The 12,130-nt window shown below is 35.3% G+C and overlaps 1 protein-coding gene across 4 annotated transcripts in view; it reads right to left on the reverse strand.

The window, feature by feature from the left end:
* The window catches only part of LOC117170549 (methyltransferase-like protein 25), a 146,530-nt gene that overhangs the window by 17,970 nt on the left and 116,430 nt on the right, over positions 1-12,130 (reverse strand). For 3 of the 4 annotated variants that reach the window (XM_033357361.1, XM_033357360.1, XM_033357358.1), the window contains 2 exons: positions 10,612-10,709; positions 10,022-10,117 (listed from right to left, as the gene is read on the reverse strand). In XM_033357361.1, the coding sequence (XP_033213252.1) occupies positions 10,022-10,117; positions 10,612-10,709 (194 nt within the window). The remainder of the gene's footprint in view (positions 1-10,021; positions 10,118-10,611; positions 10,710-12,130) is intronic. The other variant, XM_033357359.1, reaches the window with a different exon arrangement.

Here is a 12,130-nt window from a genome sequence, read left to right on the forward strand (position 1 = left end):
TAAAGTGTCCCAGAAGGCGTCTTTCACTTCTCTAGGATCACTATCAACCGGCGCGTAGCATGCTATAATAAATAGTCTTCTGATTCCTACTTTCATTCTAGTTGCATCGCAGGTCGCCTTTCATGTACTTATTCAATCTAATTAAACAGGTCCTATTAACCGTGTCGTGAGGCCTGTAATATTGAGTGAAAGTCTGCGGGTAGTTTACCTCAAGTAAGGCCGTCAAGACCTAAGTATGAGAAAGGTGTTCGGGGGTAGTTTAACTACTACAAAATGTTAATTAGTAGTTTTCTGATCAGGCTTAGAGGCACGGAGCAACTGTGCACGAGCCCATCTGTGCACATCGGTGACCATAGGCACAACTGTGCATGGTGTTGGCCACGGGCACAACTGTACACTAGTCAATCTGTGCACGTCTACATTTCAACGTGCACAGATGGAACACTCCCAACTGAACACGTCTAAATGTCGACTAAATGTCTAAATGACTAAAAAAAAATAAAAAATAAAATAAAAATAGTATAAAATTACTAATGTCGACGTGCACAGATGGTTCCCCACTAACGGTGCACGTGTACAGGTGGGAGACTCCCATGTATTCACGTCGAAATGCAGACGTGCACAGATGGCCCGGTGCACAGTTGTGCCTGTGACCAACAACGTGAACAGTTGTTTCTGTGGCCATCGACATGCACAGATGGGTTCGTGCACAGTTGTACCCTTCCCGTCAATTATGTCGTCTAGAGTAAACTATGGGGATGGTATTTGGGACTAGTTTAACTACTATATATAACAAATGTTTGGTAGGATAGCTAGTTGATTCCCTTACGTATAGCTTCTTTTACAACAACATTAGCCCTAAACCCCATCCATAACCTCGTCACTTTTTAATTTAATTACAAAATGTGCTCGTAATATTTTTTTTATGAACCATAGACTCCTTCGTTTGTCAATTCTGAAAATTTTTATTTTGGAAATCGGTTGTCACAGTGAAAAAGCCTCCTTTAAATAAACTTTTAGATTTTGGGCATGGGTGGCTTGTAATAAAGGAGGTTATGTCGCATGGCAACCTGATTGTCAATTTTTAAACTGTTTACATTGTGTATGTCCTTTTTTTGAAAGAATCTTTGTAGGTTACTCTTGATACAATCCTGCATTAACTTTCTATTTTCGTTGCCTGGAGCAATGTTTGTTTGATATTGGAGTCAACTTTATAAAACAAAGGGCTGAAGAATTTTCCTATACCTGGAATTTAGTCATGCCGCCCGTCAGAATAAGTTGCTACATATGTGCAATCGCCTTACAGCCATGAGCGATGCCACACATATATGATGCTGAAAATACGGAAAAACAATAAATCGCAATTTATCGTCCTGTTCCACATGAAATAGCTCATCAAGAGATTGATGAAAATACAAGGATATGTCTGAAATGCAATCGAAGCCTTAATATGGTGATGAATGAGTTAGCACTTGATCCTAATTGTCTGACAGTCAATGTTTTAAAACAAAGAAGAAATTGTTCTTGTATATTTTTCAACAGAATGCAAGATGTGACCAGGATGTCGGTGAAATATAGGGTTAATGTTTTTGCAAAAAAAATATTCACATACCGGAAGCAACTCGTTTTTGCCCAGAACATTTGGTTGTGAGTAGCTTTATACCAAACATCCTACTGCAAGGTTTAGAATTTTGCAATAGGCCTTATCGCTTGTCTGGCGAATTATCTGGATTCACTGAAATTATTTGTGCTACGCTCACCAAATTTCGGTAAACCTGGCCAAGATGTCCATTTTTTCCACGCACCGAATTTTGGTAAGCCATTGTTTTATCTCGAACATGTTTAAAAATAAAAATTAATCTTGTTGCAAAGTTATTTTACGGTTCGATCGAACTCGGGCCCATCTGATTTAAACAAACAAATACATTCCTAATAGCATGTTTTTTTAATACTCGAAGCAAGGTGAAGTTACCGCTGTAGCAGATATTGCTCTTCGGGATCGCACACTTACTTTCAACTAATTGTTCACCTACATGCAATTTCAATCCCCTGTAGTACCCAAAATAAGCACCGGACCCAAAAATGTCTTGGAACTTTTCGACTTGAATTTTTTTCTATCCGGCATTACAAGGAATGACAATTCTCTTGGGACACACTGTATATTAAGGTAAATATGACGATAAGGGGCTGGATCTTCAGATTACACCAAGGCAGGCAGAATACAATTTCCAAAATGTTTTCGTATAACCACTATTCATGGTTAACTCATTAGTCAATTAATTACATAGGAATAAGCCTTGATCGAGCCACCGGCCACTCCTTAGATCCATCTCAAACTTTGTTAGGCATATTACCACAAAATCAAACTTTCTCAGTAAATCTTAAAAGGAAAAAAGGAAACTCTCTCTCTCCATCTCTCTATTTCCTCGTCGACCTCTCTTTGCCGCGAATGGAGAAAGCAAGGAACCATCAAATTTATCAATCAAGCCTGGGATATCGACATCAGCTTAACATTGTGGAGTAAGAGCATATACATAAATTTATTTATTTATTTCTTAAGGCCTACAAAACGGATGACCTATCTACAGTTCCTCTGATTCACTTCCTAATAATTGGTTTGTGAAGTAAACGCCTGAGGGGTGTCTTTCTCTATCGCAATCGAATTCTTTGGTGTTTTCGATTCTAGGGGCCAGGTCTTCTGTCCTAAGTGGGGGTGGGTCCGCAAGCCGTATATTGGTAGATATTTTAATGGTTTTCCCAGAGCGGTAACAAACTTCCTGAACTTCGTGGACAAACAACTTGTGTTTGAAAAAGGTCTCTACCCGAGGGGTACATAACTCCAAATTCTGTTGTACACCGATTGCATAATTGCAAGTGATTGCAACTAATTGCAAGTGATTGCAATTGATTGAAAGTGAATGCAGTCATCTCGAGTGATTGCAGGATCAATTCTGAGTGATTGTAGTAATTTCATGTGGAATCCCTAGTGATTTCAGTGATTTCGCGGTAAATGCCGAGTTATTGCAGTGATTTTAGGGTGAATTTCTAGTTATTGCTGATTTTACGGTAAATTCTGAGTAATTGTAGTGATTTCATGGTGAATTATGTGCAGTTTCGGGGGTTTCAAGGGGAACTAAAGTAATTTAAATTTAATTGAAAGCGATTTCAAATTAATTTGAGTCGATTAAAAATGTTTGCTTGCGATAAAATGATTGAACTCAGTTTGAAATGTACTGATAGTAGAGCCGGAATGTTAAGAAAACTCGAAACGTCGAGTTGGCTTGAGGCTTAATTGATAACGTGAAACAGCTGGAATCGTATGACACAAATTGTTCAAATCTAGTTTGGAGATATTTGAATATAATTCGACATCAAGAAATAAAAAATAGAATTATTGAAAAACGTTTCAATTTTTCTCAAAAAACGGTTATGAGTACCTTACTCTTTAATTTTTACGGTAGTATGCAAATTTTATTTTATATTTCTAGGTGTTTTCAAAACGCATCGATTTACCTATTATCGAAGTTTCGACAGTCTTTTATGATCTAATAATACCAACTTTCAAATTTGAAACCATTCTTTACAGCAAGGCTTTTTTCACATTTAGAATATAACACTATTGTGACAGAAAGGTTGTTCCTGATAACAAGACTTATTTTGATAGACCTTTTGATGGTTTCTATGATTTTCCGAAAATAAGATTTTGGATAAGATAGCAACATCAACTTGAAAAGTATCGATTGTGGCAGTTCTTTATTTTACTACAAAACATACATGCGCACGATTATTATTATTTTTGGTCTCAAGCAATTTTTCAATTAAAATATAAAACTAATATAAAACCAAATTTCTGTAATTTCATAGGTCGTAAGAGTAATGGAGGGGAAGATGTTGTGGTGGGGGAGAGGCACAGTGTTTAAATATATAAAATCAATTGGCCTAAAACGTATGATGCTTAGGAAAATGCATAGTTTTTTTCAATCGACACCAAATTTTGCATACCTATTCTTTGGACTCCCGGCCAGGTCCTAAGGGTATGGGGGAGGGGGTGATGCAGGTGGGGGGGTTCTTTATTTTACTACAAAATATGCATGCGCACGATTATTATTATTTTTGGTATCAAGTAATTTTTCAATTAAAATATAAAACTAATATTAAAACCAAATTTCTGTAATTTCATATAAAATAATGTAAAATATATGCAAGGACAAAATTTTTTATAATTGGTATCTTAACTTCAGAATTAATATACTATATATTTTTGTGGAATAAATAGATAATCAAGCCGTTACATTTCTGTTAAAACTTTTTTTATTATTATTATATTACTAGATGCGCCCTGTGGCGGCAGCTTCGCCGCCGCGGAAAGCTCGCTGTCATTATTACTATGCATCGAGAACTAATGGAAATGCCATAAAAGTTGTATGTTCCATAATACTGGAATGAAATAAACATACAATTTTAAGTATTTACCGTAAAATTTGAGTTTGAAAAATGTAAAGTCGATAGTGAAATTTGAAGTAAACTTGAAAAAAACTCTTAGAAAGTAAAATAAAAATAAAAAATTGAATGTAGAACATCAAAACTGTATTTTTAGAATTTTGATTGTAAAAATTGTATTTAAGTTGTTCAATTCAGTTTCCGGAAATTACAAATCACTTTTGAAATTTGTACACAGCTTAAAGAAAACTCTAAATGCGAAAAAAATTAAGAACTGAAAAAACATCAAATGAAAAAGGCATTTTTGAATTTTAAATAAAAAAAACTCGTACTGAAGGCAGAATTTAGTTTTGAAAAATGCGAAGTCTACAGTGAAATTTGAACTAAACTTTGACAAGTCTCTAAGAACGTAAAACAGAAATATCAGCTTAAATACAGAAAATGTTAATCGTTTTTAATTATAAAAATTATACTTTGGTCATTGAATCCTATATTTAGAATTTTGAAATTCTAGCATAGCCTGCAAAAATACTTCAAAAATTTTTAATTTATATAGTAGATTTCAAAAACTGCCCCGCTCCATCTGTCCCTTAATACTCTTACGACCAGTTCGGGAGTCCAAAGAATAAGCGTGAAAAATGTGCTCCAGATTGGTCAGAAATTCCTAATACCCCCCCCCCCCCCCCCCCCCCCCCCCCCCTTACCCATACCCTTAAGACTTAGCCGGGAGTCCAAAGAATAGGTATGCAAAATTTGGTGCCGATTGAAAAAGACTATGCATTTTCATAAGCATCAAGCGTTTTAGGCCAATTGATTTTATATATTTGAACACTGTACCCCACCCGCACCACTACATCTTCTCCTCCATTACTCTTACGACCTATGAAATTACACTATGAAATTACAGAAATTTGGTTTTGATATTAGTTTTATATTTTAATTGAAAAATTGCTTGAGACCAAAAATAATATTAATCGTACGCTTGTATGTTTTGTATGTTACAGAAAAAATTTTGTATGCCACAATCGATACTTTTCAAGTTGATATTGCTATCTTACCCAAATCTTATTTTCGAAAAATCATAGAAACCATCAAAAGGTCTATAGAAATGAGTCTTGTTACAAGGAACAACCTTTTAAGTCACAATAGTGTTATATTCTAAATGCAAAAAAAGTCTTGCTGTAAAGAATGATTTTAAATTTAAAAGTCGGTATTAGTAGATCATAAAAGACCGTCGAAACTTCGACAATAGGTGAATCCATGCGTTTTGAAAACACCTAGAAATATAACATAAAATTTGCATACTACCGTAAAAATTAAAGAGTACGGTACTCATAACCGTTTTTTGAGAAAAATTGAAACGCTTTTCAATAATTCTATTTTTTATTTCTTGATGTCGAATTATGTTCAAATATCTCCAAAGTAGATTTAAACAATTTGTGTCATACGATTCCAGCTATTTCACGTTATCAATTAATCCTCAAGCCAACTAGACGTTTCGAGTTTTCTTAACATTCCGGCTCTACTATCAGTACATTTCAAACTGAGTTCAATCACTTTATCGCAAGTAAACATTTTAAAGCGACTCAAATTAATTTGAAATAGCTTTCAATTAAATTTAAAATACTTTTAATTTCCCATGAAACCCCCGAAACCGCACATAATTCACCATGAAATCACTGCAATTACTCAGAATTTACCGTGAAATCACAGCAATAACTAGAAATTCACCCTATAATCACTGCAATCACTCGGCATTTACCGCGAAATCACTGAAATCACTCGAGATTTCACATGAAATCACTACAATCACTCAGAATTGACCCTGCAATCACTCGAGATGACTGCATTCACTGCATTCACTTTCAATTACTTGCAATCACTTACAATCACTTGCAATTATGCAATCGGTGTACAACAGAATTTGGAGTTATGTACCCCTCGGGTAGAAACCTTTTTGAAACACAAGTTGATTGTCCACGAAGTTCAGGAGGTTTGTTACCCCTCTGGGAAAACCATTAAAATACCGTCCAATATGTGTTACGGTAAGAACGATCTCCAGTGCCTAATCTACACGTGTATATACCTGCAAGTCGATCAATGCAATGGTGTGGACAGTATCGAGCCTCGACTCCACAAACTTGAATTTTATATAGTAGATTTTCGAAAAAATCGACTTTTTTAAATCTTTTTTTTCAATGGATTGAAATGTTTATTTATTAAATTCTCAGGTAAAATTATGTAAATAGTACATTCTTGACACTTGTTTTTATTGGAAATTTATCTTTTTCATTGAGTTTTCAACTGTTCAAAATGGAATCTTAATTTTCATCATTCTTCAAGAGTTTTACTTCCAAAGGTTTAATTTTCAACTGTTGAAAATTGAAGGAAATTAAATGTTAAATTTATAATAGTTAAAAATTGTACACACACGTATGTATACAATAAGGAGATACTATAGTGACCGATATAGGACATCGCATGTGACGTAGCAAACGAAAGTTAGGGATGTCAAGTCGTGACGTCAGCTGGAAAAATGTCTGCACGCCGAGGGACAAGCAATATTATCAATTGCATGGGGCGATACATTATGTTTTAATAAACAATAAATAACCATAAGTGTATTTAGATATTATTTTTCTAAAACTCTCTAACTAAGGGCATGTGATAGTTCGCCGTGTAGCCAATCGGGTACAGTTCCCCGGCTTTTTTTCCACAAAAATAAAAATGTTTAGAAACTGAATTCGGAGATGCTATAAAATATCATAACAGACGTCTCCGAACTCCCTTTTGAGGGATAATAACCAAAAAATGTATTGTGCTAAATAAAAATTGTATGCATGTGCATTATTTCGAGCTTAAGGTCTTTTTTCAGCTCTGTCATTCCGATAATTTGGAAATTATTTATGAAATAAACTTTTTTCATTGCCTACAGACAAGATTAGCTTCGGGACATTAGTTACTATGTTTATTTGTAAATCTAAAGTCTTCGGCCCCCCGGGGTAATCTAACACTGATAAAATCGATACTAATTCCTAAGCACCATGCAAATTGATCAAATTTAGCCAAAGTAAATTTGTTTGAAATAAGCCACAAAAAATTGTGCAAGGACGTCCATTATCATGCTCGCTATCATTTCCCAAATTTTTAAGACAAAATATTTATTATCTAGAAAAAAACCCGGGGAACCTAAAACTGGTAAAATTGATAATTTTCTAAGCATCACATGTCCTTAAATGATAAATTCGTTACAAAAATAAATTATAGATTTTATTACTTAACCGAATAGCTTTTAAAAAATAAAAATAATATCCAAGTCGAGATGTGATTGCACATGATTTCACTTGATTTCACTTGATTGCAGCGCGAAGTCAGGCGATTGCAGAGTGATTTTAGGGGATTGCAGATGATTGAAAAGTGATTGTGGGTGATTGCAACTCATTGCAAGTGACTGTGGGTGATTTCAAGTGATTCCACTGTGATTTCAATTAATTGAAGGTGATTGCAACACCGTGTGTATACTTAAATCTCCTAGTAGCCTCTTTTGGCAGTTCTCTTTCTTTAATTAATTGAAAAATTAATTTCAAACCGTGCAATAAGCCCGCTGAAAATCGTACTACTTGCACCGTAAGAAAGCTACGAGGCCGAGAAGGCCAGTTCAGCTTTCTAGAATTTGAAATTAACAAATCAATACATTACCAAACTACACTGACTTTAAGATTGGAAAATTAATTTCAACCCGTGCAATTGGCCCGCTTGAAAGCATGCTATTTGCACCGTATGAAAGCTAACGAGACCGAAAAGGCGGTTTAACTTTTTAGGATTTGAAATTGATAACCAATTAATAGTTTAAAAACATTTTAATTTTAATTGAAAGGTTCATTCCAACCTGTGCACTTAGTCCGCTGAAAAGCGTGCTGCTTGCACCGTAAAAAAGCTACGAGGCCGAGAAGGCCGGTTTATCTTTCTGGGATTCGAAATTAACAAAGCAATATATTACCTGGAAAAGAAATGAGCAGTATTTTTAACTAAATTTAAACCAAGAACGTCTCCCTTAATATTTAAAATTATCGGAAATTAATGGTGGACTTCAAGGAAGAGTGGAGGAAGCGATCCTGCATGAAAATAAACTACTAGCACCTCACCCTAGTGGACTGTTTGAACCCTCCGGCGTACCATTTATCAACTGATAATAGTGATACGTAACAGATATTTGGCTTAAAATGTTCATTTTCGTCTCTTTTTTGGAATGTTGTAAATGGTTTACTCTGGAAATTTTTGGTTTTATCGAAAAAAGTCATTAGGATAAATTTTTTGTCTTTTTGAATACTATGAATATCCGTACGGAGAATTTTTGAACTTGAAAAAAGTGGACTCAAAAATATTTAAAATGTGCTTACTTTTTTATATTTTATCCAAAATGGCTGGCTAATGAACTCACAATCTTCCAAAGAGGCCAGAACGAAACGAAAACATGCAAGATTGGAAGAAATTGAAGTTCAGGAGCAAGCAGAAGGCGGTATATACGGCCCAGACATCGTTGATTAAATTTAGGTACGATTGTTTCATGATCTTTTCAAAAAAACTTTAAACGCGTTTTTCTCAAAACAACTTTTTTAGAACGGGAGGCACGATTTCTGTAAAACGAATGGACCGATTCTAATAAAAATTTAACCATATATTCTACATATGAAAATACAGAAAATGAATTACGGGCGAGTTATAATTTTGTGTTTTACCTATTTTTTTCACTAAAACCAGTGCAAAACAAGTTTTTTTTTTAATTTTATTGTGACTGCCATTTTTTATTCATTGATAAAAATAAATATCCGTAGTTCATCTTCCAGCTACTGACATACTGAAACTAAAACACTGATTTTTTTGTTTCAGATAAGCCGTTGTTGAGATACTATGCCTCCCGTCTACCTGCCTCAAAATCATGGCCTTATGTTCAGTTACAGTCTCAGTGTAGAAAAACTGAAAAAAAACCAATAAAAAAATTTTTTCTTACGTTTTTAGACTTTATTTATCAAACCTTTCAACTTTTACACCAATATATTTCATATTATTCTTTGAAAAAATTCGCAAAAATAGGGCCAGAGACCATCCCCCTTTAGTAAACCCTGACAATATTATCAGTTTTCGCGTATCTCTCACCGATTTCAAGATAACTCAAAATCTTTATTTTCTTTTGAATTTTAAAAACACTTCCTTCCCTTTTACCTATGTTCAGAGAAAGTAACAATAAGATTACAACTAATTCATTATAGTAATTAAGCTACAAATGTTTACGCGTTTAAAATTGGAAATTTAGGGACATTGGGACCAATAGGGTTAAGGGACTTCACATAAAGTTAACAGAAAAGTATGCACTTTCAAATTCGAGCGGTTGAGCGCGCATGTTCTGAAAAGATCTTGCGAGAGATTTAAATCCAACCCCAAGTATATGTCTGACTAATAAGGAATGCGCGGTCATATTAACAGAATGGTTAAATTAAGTGGTTGCGTGACTTGGACGAAACGGGGCCCTCAAGTGGCTAGACCATGTATTTATTCGATCACGGTTTAACGCGCGACGTACCTTCATTGACAGGAACTCCACCAATAACGAATCTCCGATTCCATCCTTGATGTTCAATCCACGTATTGGATACACTTTTCCACTTTGAGAAAAAATCTGTATAGAATAGGAAAATACACTTTTTAATTTTGAATAATGAAGTAGAGTGGAGCCCGAGGAGCAGCCAAATGGAAAATGCAAAGAGGTTACGGTGGAATTTCATAGGAAAGAATAGTATAATAGTCGTTGACCAATATCGTGATTGCTTTAAAGTTTGACACGTCACGTTTCTTCCCTAACAGCAACTCCACCAATAAGGAATCGGGTCTTCACATTTTTGCGTTACATTTTTCGAGATATTTCGAGACATTTCGATATTCGATATGCATGATCTTTTCAGAATAGGATTTGTATACATGAATTTTCTAGCTTGTTAAAAAGTGCCCTAATTTTCGATCAGCAGATTTGATTGCCGACAGGAACGAAGGCGAAACTAAATAAAAGTGTTTAAAAAGAAAGAAAAACATGCGAAGTTGATTGTGTACATTCATAAGACCAAACAAGAACAGTACTATAATAGATAATTAAGATATTTAAATGCTTTTTCTCACTTGTTCTGAAGGTATACCGATTTTCATCAATGCCCACTGAGCGTAATTAGGGAAATCTGTCAACGGTGCACCTCGTCCGACTTTGGCATCATTGAGTCCTGTTGAACAAAAACCAATATTTAAAACCCAGACAATTGTACTAAAATTGTGACAAAAAGAACTAAGGTTCTATTAATTGCATACAAGCACATGAGATTAAACACAATATTGGAGTCTTCTCAAGGCGACTTCAAGCGCATCTACTCTTAGTGGTATAATCATGATTAATCGTATAAGCATGATCCAATATCGCTGTAGCGTAACGATTGCGCACATTCGATCCGCCAGGAAATTTTTAGAGGTTAAGGAAAATGTCAGGGTATCGTCCCATACCTGGCGGCTCAGCTGACCCGTCATATTGTAAGGTCGAGCGACAGTATTATGTTCCGCTGGTACATACGTTGAAAGTTTAAATCAAGTCCCGTATTTAAACCAGCTGACACTACAACTTTGTATGTAATTCTGTATACAATTTGTGGATAATTTAATAACTCATGCTTAGTGTTGCCGTCGAGCGAGGCCTCGACGTTTTCAAGGCAAGACAAGACGAGCCTTACATACTGGGTTGAATTGATCATCTCGGGTCTTCCTTGAAAATGCAGAAGCCTCGAAATGCGAGGCCTAGCCTTGGGCATGTCTTGCCGCCTCGAGTTTGCACCGCCAGATGTGAGAACACCAGAATTGAATGAAAATACCGTAGTCTGAGGCCCTAGTCTCCTTGAACATTCTCAGCAGCGTTTTCTTGTCTGTAAGCTGAACGAATATACGAATCCATTTTTTTTTTAAATTTTGAATTAGCGATTAGTAAATATAATATTCAGAATCTACAAGTTTTCACGATTCCCTAAATATGTAATTCGTCTAAAAAAAGTCGAAAAATTGAATACGCTTAATGTATGATCATACTAAATACATCTCAAATTAAACAGCTTTTAGTTTTACGCTTGAAGTCGGATCATTCTCGGGGGCCAAATACGTTTTTTATGAAATTAGGTGCTACATATTTTTCCGATCTTCCCAACCACAAAAAAATGCTCAAGAAGTTATGAGCATTTTAATGTTGTGCTTTGTATTTTAAAAAACCTAACATCTTTTCTTTAAGCAGCTATAACTTTTTATCTACTGCAAACATTCCTCGTGTTTATTTATTATAATATAATGTATAGTCCTCTTTCGTAATCCACCGGAAAAATGTGAAAAGTTTTAAAATTAATACAATGACGGGGCACAGTGGGAAGAATCGGGAATGTACTGTTTATAATCCATTACAGAATGATAGTCACAGGGTGACAAATCTGGGCTGTAAGCGGCTTTTGCTGCCTCCAACAGGTGGCAGTAGTAGGCAGCGTTAACCGTACGTCGATCATGTACGAAATCAATGAGAAACACTCCTCTGTAGTCGAAAAAGACGGTCGCGAGGACCTTACCGGCTGAGAGACGGGTTTTGGCTTTCACAGGACCGGCTTCGTCTTTCCTTCGC

The sequence above is a fragment of the Belonocnema kinseyi genome, chromosome 4 (assembly GCF_010883055.1).
Source record: "Belonocnema kinseyi isolate 2016_QV_RU_SX_M_011 chromosome 4, B_treatae_v1, whole genome shotgun sequence".
In the NCBI taxonomy this organism is placed as follows: domain Eukaryota; kingdom Metazoa; phylum Arthropoda; class Insecta; order Hymenoptera; family Cynipidae; genus Belonocnema; species Belonocnema kinseyi.